The sequence below is a fragment of the Alligator sinensis genome, unplaced genomic scaffold (assembly GCF_000455745.1).
Source record: "Alligator sinensis unplaced genomic scaffold, ASM45574v1 scaffold1001_1, whole genome shotgun sequence".
In the NCBI taxonomy this organism is placed as follows: Eukaryota; Metazoa; Chordata; order Crocodylia; family Alligatoridae; genus Alligator; species Alligator sinensis.
In genome coordinates, this window is record NW_005842564.1 from 380,050 (window position 1) to 394,752 (window position 14,703).

General features: G+C 44.9%; 1 protein-coding gene across 5 annotated transcripts in view; it reads left to right on the forward strand.

Annotated features, from left to right (window-relative positions):
• The window catches only part of ADAMTS19 (ADAM metallopeptidase with thrombospondin type 1 motif 19), a 271,308-nt gene that overhangs the window by 119,834 nt on the left and 136,771 nt on the right, over positions 1-14,703 (forward strand). For all 5 annotated transcript variants that reach the window (XM_025214090.1, XM_025214093.1, XM_025214092.1 and 2 more), the window contains exon 8: positions 9,374-9,479. In XM_025214090.1, the coding sequence (XP_025069875.1) occupies positions 9,374-9,479 (106 nt within the window). The remainder of the gene's footprint in view (positions 1-9,373; positions 9,480-14,703) is intronic.

Sequence of the window (14,703 nt, forward strand, 5' to 3'; positions counted from 1 at the left end):
AGTCCCAGTGGGTGCCCCCCCCATCCCCCCCAAGGGGTCCCCCTGCCGCTTGGCATTGACTGTGGTGTGACTCCGGGTGCCCCCCCGCCAGACCCAAGAGGCACCAGTTGCGGAGCTGGGGGTGTATGGAGGGGGCCCCCAGTGCATTCCCCGGTGGACCCAGAAGTGGACTGGAAGTACTTCTGATATACTTCCAGGTCTGCTGCCGAGCATGCTGGGGAGCACCCCTCGCGCTCCTTTGGGACACTCCATGTGCCCCAGCATTGCAGCAGTCATGAGACGCCTGCTATCTAGAGGTACGTAGAAAAAACTTTTAAAGCTGTGTCTATGTCCGAATTGCTGAATCTTTCTGAATCTCTCCAAATCGATTTGGAGGGTTCCAATTCGATTCAGAGAAATTAAAGGGTCCTCTGATTTGATTTGCATTTGGAGATTCAGCCACCAAATCAGGCCGGATGAAATCAGGGCCTGAAGCTTTGCACAGCCCTACTGAGATACCTGCAGCAGATTCTTCGTCCATTTGAGGTGGTCCTGAGCGATAGTCTCCCATGAGTTGACATCAATGTTGCATTTTTTTTAAGTTGGTCTTGAGGATGTCCCTGAAGCGCTTTCTCTGCCCTCCTCTTGAGTGTACGCCATGACTGAACTGGGAGAATTAAACTTGCTTCGGGAGTCTGGACTTGGACATCTGGATGACATAGCTGGCTCAATGAAGTTGATGTCAGATCATCATTGCTTCAGTACTCTCATGGTGTTTGCTTGCAGGAGGATGCTAACGCTGGTCCATCTGTCTTTCCCAATGGATTCGGAGGATCTTCCTCAGGCAGCATTGATGCTTCTCCAACAAGTTTAGATGTCTCCTTTACATTTTCAGTGTTTCGGCTCCATACAGCAAGGTGGGGATCATGAAGTCTTGATAAACCATGAGCTTAGTTTAAGATATAATGTTGCGATCTTCAAATACACATTTCTTCAGGCGTCCAAAGATTCTCTGTACATTTAAGGAGATGCTGGATTTCTTCATCTATGTCAGCCATTTGGGAGAGATGGCTTCCAAGGTATGGGAAATACTCAGTGTTCTCTTGAGTCTCACCATAGATTTGGATCACTGGAGCTGGGGACTGTTCATTAGGAGCTTGTTGATAGAGGTCCTTAGTCTTCTGAATGTTAAACATCAGTCCCATTTTTGTCTATGCTTCGGTAAAGATGCTGAGCATTGCCTGAAGGTCTGCTTCTTAGTGAGCACACACTACAGTATCATCAGCATACTGGAGCTCAATGATTGAGGTTGGGGTGGTCTTGGTTTTGGCTCAGAGTTGTTTGAGGTTAAACAGCTTATCTCCATTCACTAGTTTAAATCCAGTCTGACTGGATGCTTGTTGGTAGTCAGATAAAATATTGTGGCAAAGAATATTGAAAAGTGTTGGAGCAATGACACAGCCTTGCTTAACTCCCATTAATGTCATAGAGATCTGTGATAGCTCCATTACTGAGAATCACCACTCACATACCTCCATGGAACAGGAAGAGAATGGTGACAAATTTTGATGGGCATCCATACTTCAGAAGAATCCTCCACAATACTTCTTGGCTGACAGTCAAAAGCTTTTGTGAGGTCAACGAAGGCTATTTAGAGAGGCTTATTTTGTTCCGGGCACTTCTCATGCAGCTGGTGAGCCACTAAGATTATGTCAGTTGTGCCTCTTGATGCCCTAAACCCACACTGAGATTCTGGGAGGAGTGGAAGTGGAAAGAGACAGTTTCAGCAAGTGGAAAGAGACAGTTCAGGAGCAGTCTCACAATGATCTTTCCAGTGGTGGACAGCAAAACAATCCCTCTGTAGTTTCCACAGTTGGACTTGTCTCTTTTCTTGAAAATTGTTACAATCATGGCATCCCTGAGGTTGTCTGGGATTTCCTCATTCCAGATCCTTAAGATGAGGTCATGAAGCTGTGAGGTGAACTCCTCTCTCCCCTGCTTGAAGATTTCCTTGGGGGTTCCATCCATTCTAGATGTTTTGTCATTCTTCATCTACTTGACAGCTTTCCTCACCTCATCAAGAGTTGGAGAGATTCTGAGATCATCTCTGGGTGTTGCAGGATGGAATTGAGAACACTCTTATCAACAGCAGAGTCTTGATTGAGGTCTTCAAAATGCTTCTTCTGACCGGCATTGATGGCTCCACTTTCCTTGATTGGGTCTCCTCCATCCTTAGGTCTCAAGGGGCTTGGTCCCTGAGTGCTTAGACTGTAGATGGTTTTGGTGACACTAAAGAAACTGCAGATTTCATGGATGTCAGTGAGATGTTCATAGATTCATAGAAGTAGGGTCGGAAGGGACCTTGTAGATCATCAAGTCCGACCCCCTGCCCGGGGCAGGAGAGAAAATCAGGCTCAAATGACCCCAGTCAGGTAGACATCAAGTCTTAAAGACCCCCAGGGTAGGAGCCATTACCACTTCCCTTGGAAGTTGGTTTCAGATCCTAGCCACCCTGACTGTGAAGTAGTGCCCTCGAATGTCTAGTCTAAACCTACTTTCTAAGAATATGTGACCATTATTCCTTGCTACCCCAGGGCGTGCTAGGGGGAACAGGGTCTCTCCCAAACCCTGCTGGTCCCCCCGGTGAGTTTATAGACGGCCACCAAGCCCCCCTCAACCTTCTCTTGTGAAGGCTGAACAGGTTAAGGTCCCATAGCCTCTCTTCGTAGGGTCTGCCCATCTGTCCCCAGATCATGTGGGTGGCCCTCCTCTGGACCCTCTCAATGCTATCCACATTCTTCCTGAAGTGCGGTGCCCAGAACTGAACACAGTACTCCAGCTGCGATCTGACCAGTGTTGCATAGAGGGGGAGGATCACCTCCTTGGCCCTGCTTGAGATGCATCTGTGGATGCACGACAGGGTACGGTTGGCCCTACTGACCGTGACCTCGCATTGTCAACCCATGTTCATCTTGGAATCAATAATGACTCCAAGATCTCTTTCTGCCACCGTGCTCTCAAGAGGGGAGTTTCCCAGCTTATAAGTGTGCTGCTGGTTCCCACTGCCCAAGTGCAGCACCCTGCACTTGTCAGTATTGAAACCCATCCTATTTTCATTAGCCCACCCCTGTAATGTGTCCAGGTCCTGCTGTAATCTGTCCTTCCCTACTAGTGTGCCCACCTCACCCCAAATCTTGGTATTGCCAGCAAATTTAAACAGGCTGCTTTTTACCCCGTCGTCCAAGTCACTAATGAAGAAATTGAATCTCCTTAGCTTTGTCTTCTCACTATATGTTCTTCATATCATGGGTCCTCCTTTGGACCCCTGCCTTGGCTTGTTGGAGATTCAATTTCTTTTGCTTGCAGTTGGTGTCATTTTGCCAAGCACAAAAGGCGTAGGCTTGCATTCAATCAACTCTTGGATCTCCTGATCATTCTCATCAAACCAGTTTTCATGTTTCCTGGTAGCGAATCCAAATGTCTCTTCATAGTCACTGATGATGGTGGCATTGAGGGCACTCCACATGCTGCTGACATTCTCCCATTATTGTTGATTGGAATTCACCAATTTTTCATTGAGGTGCTGGTGGAAGATATCTTATTTGCTTGGGTCCTTGAGTCCTCCAACATCAGTATTCTGTCAGCATTGGTTCTGCTGCAACCATCTCTTGGGAGCCAGTTTGAGTGACATAACCAAGCGGATGAGTTGGTGATCAGTCCAGCAGTCATCAGCTCCTAGCATAGCTCAGGTGATGCAGACATCTTTATGATCCTGGGCATAGAAGATGACGTAGGCAATCAGGTGCCAGTGCTTAGATTGTGGTGTCGTGTGCCATGGTGTCTTTTGCCTGTTTCTCTGGCATAAAAACAGGCACAACAGGTACAAACAGCCTGTTTTTCTGGTCATAAAACACCAGTCAGAGAAAAGTTGGAAGTATTCTCTTCTTTTCAGGCCCAAACATTGTTCTTAGAATCAATTTAGTAGGGCTACATTGAAGGTATATTTGAAAAGCCTTCAAGTACATCAGACTTTGTAGTGGAGACAAAGAAAGAGAAACCACCAACAAATATTACCATGTAATGTTATTGTATTTTTGTTCTAGCATTGGTGTGCCTTGATTGGTGCTGGCGGTAGTCAGAGCTAGAGACTTTTTTTATCACTGCATCCTAGTCAGAAATTGACTACTTTTTTCTTTTAGCTTCATTGCTGAAATGATGATGATAATGTAAGTTGGGTCAACTAAAAACATGTAAAATTTAATTTTTGTACTTGAACAAAATGCTTCTAATGTATCTCTCTTTCTCTCTCATTTCTTCTCAACATTTTAATTTAATTTTAGCTACATTTGGGCTGAAAATGTCATTTAAAACAAAAATGTTCAAATACTTTGTTTTGGAAATGTCAAAAGCAATTTTTTTTTCTTTTTTCTATCCTTCCTTCCCCGACCCTGCTCCCCAAACATTTTTTTTGTGTGTTGAATCTGTTGACAAGATTTAAGCTGCATTTGGCCCTTTGGGTCATCTCAGTCCTTCTTTTTTGGCAAATAAATTATGCATCCCAACAAAAATCACCCAGCTCTACACAGAAGAAGAATATCAGGCAAATGGAGGTGAGGTAATGCTCAAAATTCCAACGTAGCCAAGGCCTGCATGTCTGCAGACTGACAGATATTTGGACAAGTGGAGTGAAGTTTATCCTCTGATACATTAAATTAGAAGGCTAATCATGACTAAATTCCGTATGTGTTCATTGTTTCACTGTTGATCTTTGTATCAGAAACAGACAGCAAACAAATTGGTCCAGTGAGTGTCATTCCTTTGAAAGGATGATCCATAAGAATTAGGCCATAAGCTTGAAATATATATGAATAATTAAATAGTACTTCAGTTTCATAGATTTCATAGATTTCATAGACGTTAGGGCTGGAAGGGAACTCGGAAGATCATCGAGTCCAGCCCCCTGCCCAAAGGGCAGGAAGTCAGCTGGGGTCATAGGATCCCAGCAAAATAAGCATCCAGTTTCATCTTGAAGGTGTTCAATGTAGACGCTTGAACCACCTCCGGTGGCAGGCTGTTCCAGACCTTGGGGGCTCGGACAGTAAAGAAATTCTTCCTTATGTCCAGCCTGAAACGGTCTTGTAGTAGTTTATGACCATTCGACCTAGTTGTCATCCCTTGGGGCGCTCTGGTGAACAAATGTTCCCCCAAATACTGGTGGTCACCCCTGATAAACTTATAGGTGGCCATCAGATCACCCCTGAGCCTGCGCTTTTCCAGGCTAAAGAGCCCCAGGGTTCTCAGCCTGTCATCATAGGTTCTGCTTCCCTGACCTCTGATCATGTGCGTGGCTCTTCTCTGGACTCTCTCAAGCTTCTCCACATCCTTTTTGAATTGTGGAGCCCAAAACTGGACGCAGTACTCCAGCTGCAGCCTCAGTAAGGCCGAGTACAAGGGGAGAATGACGTCCCGGGATTTGCTTGAGAAGCATCTATGGATGCAAGCCAGCGTTTTGGTCACTTTACTAGCCGCGGCATCGCACTGCAAGCTCATGGTCATTTTGTGGTCAATGATGACCCCCAAGTCTCTTTTTTCCATAGTACTAGCCAACATAGCACTGCTGAGCCTATAAGGATGCTGCGGGTTTTTTTTCCCAAGGTGGAGAACCTTGCATTTATCGGCGTTGAACACCATCAGATTCTCGTCCGCCCACTTGCTGAGCCTGTCCAGGTCAGCCTGGATAACCTGCCTGTCTTCTGGTGTGGATGCTTTGCCCCAAAGTTTGGTGTCATCGGCAAACTTGGCCAGTCCGCTTCTGACTCCAGTGTCCACATCATTAATGAAGATGTTGAACAGTATGGGTCCAAGGACAGAGCCTTGGGGGACCCCACTGGTCACCGGACACTGGACACTAAATTATTTATTAGTCTTGGCCCAACCAGTTGGTTGGGCCAAGATTAAAAAATAAGTGGCTAAAGTTAGACTCTACTTGTATTGGCTCTTAAATAAATCACCTAATTCAAATAACACAGGTTGTGTTTTGCACTACATACTGATTTATTCTGAAGATTCTGAACTTGGATTCAAGAGCCTCCTAGCCCTGATGCTGCTCAAGCTGGCCTGTGGTATGTGGGGCATTTGTTTGGCATGGGCAAGGCCACCACCAAAGAGGCCATCCTGGAGATATGCAGCATCCTCCAGGATGTGCTGACAGACACTGTCCTCTGTGTCCACAATCCCCAGGCAATGGTGGCAGGCTTCTGTGCACTGGGGTTCCTCCAGTGTATCAGGGCCCTGGATGGCACCCACATCCTGGTGGCCCACCTGCCCCATAGAGACCAGCTCTATTATAGCCACAGGGGGTTCCACTGGATGGTCCCGTGTGTGATTGTGGACCACTGGGCATGTTCATGCATGTCAGTGCCAGCTGAGCAGGCAGTGCATATGGCACCCATGTGTTCTGAAACCCTGGACTGGTCAGGCTGGTGGAGAGTGGGTGCTTTGCACGGGGAGCGAAGGATGTGCAACTGGGCACCATCGTTGTCCCATCCCTGCTCATCGGGAACCCTGCATACCCACTCCTGCCCTGGCTGATGAGGCCCTACACCGTTCACTTGGACCCCTGCCAGGGCCCACTTTAATTGATACCTGGGCAGACCTGTGCCTTTGTCAAAAGTGCCTTTGGCCACCTCAAGGGCTGCTGGCATTCCTTCAGTGCCCACTTCAAAGTAGCCAAAAAGAACCTCCACTGGGTCATAGTCACAGCCTGCGTGCTGCACAATATACATGAGGCCCGGGGAGAGTTGTTCTGCAAGGCCTGGGCAGAGGAGGTGCTGCAGGCAGCAGAGGCCTGTTAACAGAAGCATGAACCTCTGCAGCAGCAGGTTCCCCATGGTGAGACCCTAGGTAAGCTGCTCACCTGTCAGTGGGGGTCAAGGCACCGGGTATGGGAGGCTCTGGTGGACCACCTCATGGAGCAGTCCCCTGTCTAGCCCTCCTGCCCCACCACCCACAGACCCCCTGCCCACCCCCAGCATAACTCTCATGCCAGGCACATGTCCAAACAATAAATCTTTAGTCTCCTCCCCCTATCCCCCCTCAAACAAAAGAGCCCCTGCCCCCACCCTCCTCAACACACAGAGCCCCTCCTCCACTGTCCCCACACACCAATAATAAAAAATCTTCTTCCCAGTTTCAAAACTACTTACAAGAGTCTATGTTTTTGTGCCCTGGAGTGGGGGGCTGTGGGGTGAGGGCACCTAGGAGGCAAAGCCTGGGGGCAGCTGGCGATCAGCCCAGTCTTGGGTCATTCACCCATGGTTCCAGCAGCTGTGGAGACTGGGGTGGGAGGGGGGCTCGTGGGTGATAGTGTCCAGCTGTGACCAGTGTCCTGGGCCCACGGTGTGTGCTGTGCAGGCACTCAGCTGTCCCTCTCCCCCCCCTCCCAGGGAGGAGATGGTGCTGCTATCAACCGGTGGTGTCATGGCTGGCCACCCCTCATGGCAGGGTCTGGGGTGCAGAGATGGTGAGGTAGCCACTGGCCAGGGCTCCCTGAGCTGCTAGTGGATTGAGCATCCAGGGAGCTAGGCAGGGTGGGATGCTGAATGCCTGACGGCCCCTCCTCCAGTGACACATCACCAGAGGGGTCAGGGTGGGATGGGGGCTTGGCCAAGTTGCCTGTGCTGGTGTAAATCACATGGCTGTGGCCTAGGTCCTGGGTCCTGAGGTGCCAAAATCTGGGTTAGCTTCCACATAAAGATCATGGTCTTATGGGCATGACCAGACTGACTATTGTGATCGGTCATGGCCTCACACAGTGCCCACAAGACCTTGACCTTGATGCAGCGACCAGAAGTGCCCACACTTCCGCATCTTGCCCAACAGGGCCTCATAAATGTGGGCGTTCAGGTGCCTGCCTTGCTTGAACTGCCTCTTTACCTCCACATGGTCCCAGAGTGCCATAAGTTTGCCAGTCTCCTCCTGGCTCCAACTGGGATCACAGGTGGATGGTACAGGCATGTGTATGCAGGTGGGGGTGGGCCTGGATGGGGAGGATGAGGAGGGCATCATGGTTCCTGCTCCAGCTCTCTGAGCCCCTGCACGGCTGTCATGAGTTGCTGGTCCTGGGCAGCTGCCAGCAGCGCCCAGTGCATGTTCATGGCACAGGACGGGGAGCCGCATGGCTGAGGCTATGCCCTGCAGCACCTGCAGTCACAGGGCTGCTAGGGGTTTGCAGGAGGGAGGTGGTGCTGGCCCTACTGCACTTGGGTGCCTGTAGGTGACCCTGGGGGCTGGCAGGCCTGCCCATAGACTGTAGCAAGCTACAGGCAGCAACCACAGGCTAGCAGCCAAAAGCCCCCCCAGCCAGCAACCACAGTCTCAGCAGGCATCAGCCACGGGCTGAGCAGCACCGCTGAAACAGTGACTGTGGGCACAGAAGGGCTGTGGCCTGCCCAGGGGGACATGCAGGGCGTGCAATACCTTCAGGCTCCCATGTTGTGTGTCCTAGGGCAGAAAATGGTTGCTAACTTTTATAGCCTGCAGACAGGGGATGCCAGTGAAGCTACCCAGCTGTGGAGCAGGAGAAGCTCCCAGCCACTAGCCCTGGGGCTGGCCTCAGGCCAGTCTCCTAGTGGCTAGGCAGACCCTGCAACATACTTAGTGTCAGGTTGCACCTACATGTACGCTGCTGCGTATTAACTAATCACACTTAAATTTGCAGGTAGCAAATGAAACATGATTAAGGAAATTTATGCATGCACTTACTGCACAGTAAATTAGGCAACAGCCTAGGGACATGCCTCGTGTAGACATGCCCAGAGATACTTAGTACTCTCTTACAGCATTTATAGCAGACATAGTGCTGAGATTTCCATCTGCTAAAATTGCTATACTTTTTATGGGATTTGAAGTTTCCTGTATACTTTTTCTTCTTTTTTCACTTTACACACTGAGTTCTGTATTGATTCTTAACACATAATAAACAGTGAAGTATTACTATGCAAGGGAAAGACCCAGAAGAATAGAAAATAAAACTGAAAGTATCAGTTAAAATAATTACGCAGCCTTGCAGATATTTGCTTTTTCTATTTTTCCTTATAGCAATAATGTGTTTCATATCTTACTTCTATATTTTATTCAAATACCTAACAACATTGTTTGAGAATAAGTTTTTTTACACATTATAACCTGTGCAATCAATGATGTTGCCACTGCTTTGTATTCTTTTCTCTCTTCCCTCTATTTCTTTGTTAATTCAAGTCATTTGTGTTAGTACAGCACTGAGCACAATGGAGTTCCAGTCCTTTTTGGGTTCATTCATGCAGCCATAATGCATGTTGCTATTGCTACTAGTAGTAATAAACATAGTGATAATTGTGATTATTGTGTTTCCTAGGTATAGCATATTTGAGTGGAATGTGCAGTGAAAAACGAAAATGTATAATTGCTGAGGACAATGGGCTGAATCTTGCATTTACCATTGCCCATGAAATGGGACACAAGTAAGTACATGAAAAATAGGTTGGTTTGTATTATTCCTAACTGTTAAATTGTTTTCTTTATCATTTTCATAGAAATATTGCTTATTTGGGCTCCTTTTTTCTTCCTTTCTTAATTAAGAAAGATTGCTACTTATGATAAAATTGTAAGGAAAGCTATCTTTTTTGTGTATGTGCTGCATTAACAATTAGATCTTTGAATAGTACATCAGCTTTTGTATGTATACAGTAATGTATTAGAAAAGTTGTAAGATCTAAATTAATCTGGGAGAAAACAGGTGCCTTCTTATCTTGTTTTTTGGGATTGGAGTACTGTGCATTGAATCCAGCTCTGACAGTTGTTTCCAAATGACATTTTACTGAGATCATAAGTTGGAAAGGACTTCAGTCGAGTTTGGCATTCTCAAAACAGTTCCTGTTAAAGCATAACGGTCATCACAGTGCTAGCTTTGTTTTTTTCCCTTAAGTAATACAAAAGGAGGACTTTGCTGAAGGTAAAGCTGTATATTCTTCTCAATTAGATGTTCATCTTTCAGGCTGGAGGGAGAATAAAAAGTATTATGGATTAAATATGAAAAATGTCCCATGCTGCCAAAACCAAAAGAATTAACAAAACTTGCATTCATTGCTTGGTCTTCTCACCTTTCACTAAAGAACAAACAAGTAAGAACTTCAGAAAATGTCAGTGTTATTGGGTGGGGAACTGTCATATTCATTGTCATTATTTGCTAAAAAGGAAAGGAAAAAGTTAGGGAAGGTTCAGATGCAGGTGACAAAAATGATAAAGGCCTTGGAAGGTAAGTCATACAAGGAGAGATTGAAGGAAATAGGCAATTTCAGCTTGCAGAAAAGGTGATTCAGAGGAGACGTGATAGCAGTCTTCACATTTTTGAAGTGCTGCCTTAAATTAGAGGGAGGAACACCTTTTCTCTGTTACTTTAAAAACAGAATGCCGATCAGTTGATTCAAGTTGCAGCAAAATAGGTTTAGACTGGAAAAAAAAAACAACTTCTCTATTGATTTAACGAGATAGTGGTGGACTAGATTGCCTAGGGATATTGTGGGATCTCCGTCATTAGAGGCATTCAGGAAGGTGTTGGGTAGCATTGGTTAGGAATGATTTAGGACTAGCTATTTCTGTTATGGGTATTTCCCATGCTTCTGGGCTTTGCTGGCTGCCATGTGGGGCCAGGAAGCATTTTTTTCTGCTCCTGTTGGTGCATGTCATGGTTTTCTTTACTTCCCATAGAAGCATCAGATGTTGACTACAGACCAGACTGGGAATTTTGACTTGGCGGGGGCTGGGAGGGCGGTGGCAATGCTATTGCTCCTGCTGGGACTAAAACCTAGAGGTTCCTGGCTAGAAAGTATTTCCCCTGCAGGGTCAGACCCATCACTGTGTTTGTGGTTAGGAAGGAACTTTATCCCCAGGTCCGAGTGGTATGGACTGTGGGTTTTTTTTATTTCCTCTGTAACGGGGATGTGGACCTCTTCCTTGGATTTCTCATATTATTTCAACAGCCCTTGCAGCAGCTGGCTGCAACACTGACTTCTGTTGTCCCTGCGCTTTACCTGTGTCTGGTTAGGGTGCTATGCCTTGTACCCGTGTGACAGGGTTGATTATACAGTTTTAGTAGTAGTTTATGCATACATATGGGGCTCATTTACACGAAACATTTATTGCAGAGCTGCCTAATTAGCTCCGCAGTAAAGTCTCAGCATTTACACATGCAGCCTTATTAGGCTGCAGGTAACTAAGTAATTTCACTGCAGGTTAGTACTTGTAAATACTTGTATTTACAAGTACTGTCTACAGCAGAGTTCTGTAGTTTGCAGCAGTGCACATGTAGATGCTGACAGGGCTGGCTAGGGCATGAGGGTGTTTCAGTGTGGGGCTGTCTGCTGGCTAGCCTCTCACTGGAGCACCCTCATGCACCAACCATCCCCTCTGCAGCACCTTGAGCTGGGTCAGAGCAGCCTTGGGCTGGCAGATTGATCCCCCAACCCTCTGCCAGCTGAGGCTGCTCCGACCTGGCGCAATATGCTGAGATCCTGGGTGCATGGTAAAATGTTGTGCCTGGGAGCAATAAACTTCAGCATATGTGCCAGGGTTTATTGTTCCATGCTAACAGCATGTATAGATGCACCTATGGTTTAGAGATCTACTCCCTTAGTTCTCCATGCTTTCTGACTCTACTGGTATATGGTATGTGCAGGCTAAACATGGGCAGCCTTTGGAAAGTTAATGCCTTGCATTGAAAAACATTTCAGGTTTATGTGTGGTTTGGATAGGACTCTAGAGTGACAGTTCATCATCTATAAAATGAACTTTCTCCTTCAGAAATATTTTTTACGTTATGCAGCCATCCTCACGTCCCAAACAAATTCACATTTAAAAAGTTAATGAAAATATTACTGCAATTTTACATCTGTATAACCTCATTGACTGAAAATAGGCTGATGCCTTATGAAACTGAAGAAATGCAGTGGTGAGTCAAAACTCTGACCTAAAATGAGTGCTTTCATTTGAACCTTCCATATCTGGGGATAGGGTCACTTTGAAGACATTGACAAATACTGTTGCATGTGAACAAACAGTGTTTTACCTATTAAATAGTAAAAGCCTGTACTTGAAATCTGAGTGTAGTAGATTTAACATATTTCCAAGTTTATTTTAAAGAAGGAGCTTTCATATAGATCAAAGAAACCAATTTACCAGTTAAAAAAAAATAGAATACTGCCAGATTTTTAAATCTACCACTGTTATAATGGGCTAAAACATATACATTTCAGATGGAGAAATAAGAAAGAAATTCCAGTCATGAAGCTAGTTTTTCATTTGCTAAATAATATTTTCCCATTTAAAGTGTGTGTGTGTGTGTGTGTGTGTGTGTGTAATAACAGCTGTAATTTTATAGCTATTCACGATCATACATTTTCTTTTTGAACACATAAAGGAAGGGTCTAAATTGTAACATCTTCAAATAAAGGTACAGTAAACACTATGCACAATAAATTTAAAGACAGCCGTTCTAAAAACCTAAGTGAAATATTGTTCTTTGGTTAAATACGATATCTTTTATTAGACCAACTCAAATAGTTGGAAAAATTCTTCTTAGCAATCTTTCGGGTATAAAATACCATCGTCAGTCTGAGGAAGCACCTGCAGTTGGTGTATGCTCTTCCTCAATGGAACGAATATTCCATCCATTCATTCTACTCATCCATCCAGGAAGAGCACAAAGCAACTACAGATGCTTCCTCAGCCTGATGAAGGGTATTTATACCTGAAAGCTTGCTAAGAAGAATTTTTCCAACTATTTAAGTTGGTTTAATAAAAGGTACCAGATTTACCCAAAGAACCTTGTCTGCCATTGTCCTTAGAACAACACGGCTACAACCTATACCCCTGTAAGTGAAATATTGGTAATTTTTCTCAGAAATAATCTAAAATATCATTCAGCATTTTTAGGTCATGTTTTGGAAAATAGAAATAAATGTATTGTTTTTGTCACTATCATTCACCCTATTGTTTTCTACCAAATGTTATGGAGTTCCTAATAAATATTCTTGTAATTCAAGCATGTACTTAAATATTCATAAACAATAACCTGTGCTCTTTTTATTGTGAAAAAATTAAACAACCACATAAAATCCATCACAAAGAATTTTAAACTCAGGTGTAGGAAACAAAAATAGAGGATTGCTTTCTCCAGTCTCCTCTGTGACCACATGGCAAAGTATATCATCAAATCTAATAAGGTCTCTACTTATAATGAAGTTAATTCCAAGATGTGTAGTAACAATCTTGTTAACTTAAGACTATCCAGAGATGTATATGTTAAAAGAAGAATTTTACAATTAAGCCTAAATTTAACAAGAAGTAAGGTTAGCACATCTGAAAACAGGTGATGTGCTAATGGCAGCGAAAATTCCGGTCTCTTACAAGTCCTGCTGCCTAAATATAATTTAATCACAATAATCATGAAACTTCAGAAACTGGACAACTTGTACAAAATTATATTTTTGAACCATCTGTGTTTTGAATTTATTAGGTTTATTACAGTTTGAAACCTAAATGACAAAATTATCATTACTACCAGAGACGGTATCAACAAAGGTCACCATATTAGTACATTGTGGCATGATACATTTAATCTCAGAAACTAAGACTGAGTTTTAAACTGACTATGATGAAATTAAGGGAATTTACAAGGAGTAAGTATAGAACAATATTCCCTAATATAATCTCCTTAGGTTGGTGCAAGTCTTAAAAGAATATTTTATTTAAAATTTTTCTAATTATGGTGTTAGAGACAGAATAAATGAAACCCTTCTCTCTAAAGGCAGATAGGGATTCTGTTGAAAGCTAATTATTTTCAAAAGTAAAGTTTCTAATGTGATTCAGTATATTATCTTTTGTGATCTGTTCCGCCACAGAAGTTCAAAAAACAAACAAAAATAACTGTATTGTCTAGTTTTGCTCATCCGCCATATAACCTTGGTCTGTCGTATCATCAGATTTCACAAAAATATTTGAAGAGGAGATATACAAGGAAAACTCAGGTTTCTGAAAGTGTTGAATCATTCCTTTTCTCTGAGGGAACATTGAAGGTGTCATCGCAGAGCCCTTGGCCTGGCTATACAAGCATTTGCTGTCCAAGTTTGCTGACGACACTAAGATGTGGGGCAAGGTGGACACACTTGAAGGGAGAGAGAGTCTGCAACTAGACTTAGACAGACTACAAAAGTGGGCAGACAAGAATAGGATGGGGTTCAACATAGATAAATGCAGGGTGCTGCACCTTGGGAGAAGGAATCCACAGCATACATACAGGCTGGGGAGTTCCCTTCTTGAAAGCACAGAGGCATAAAGGGATCTTGGAGTCATTATTGACTCCAAGATGAACATGAGCCACCAATGCCAGGCCGCTGCCAGCAAGGCCAGCCATACCTTGTCATGCATCCAAAGATGCATCTCAAACCAGTCCAGAGAGGTGACACTCCCCCTCTATGCGACTTTGGTCAGGCCGCAGTTGGAGTACTGCATCCAGTACTGGGCGCCGCACTTCAAAAGAGATGTGGCCAGCCTGGAGAGGGTTCAGAGGAGAGCCACCTGCTTGGTGAGAGGGCAGCAGGACAGGCCCTATGAGGAGAGACTGAGGGACCTCAACCTGTTCAGCCTCAGCAAGAGGAGGCTGAGGGGGGACCTGGTGGCTGCCTACAA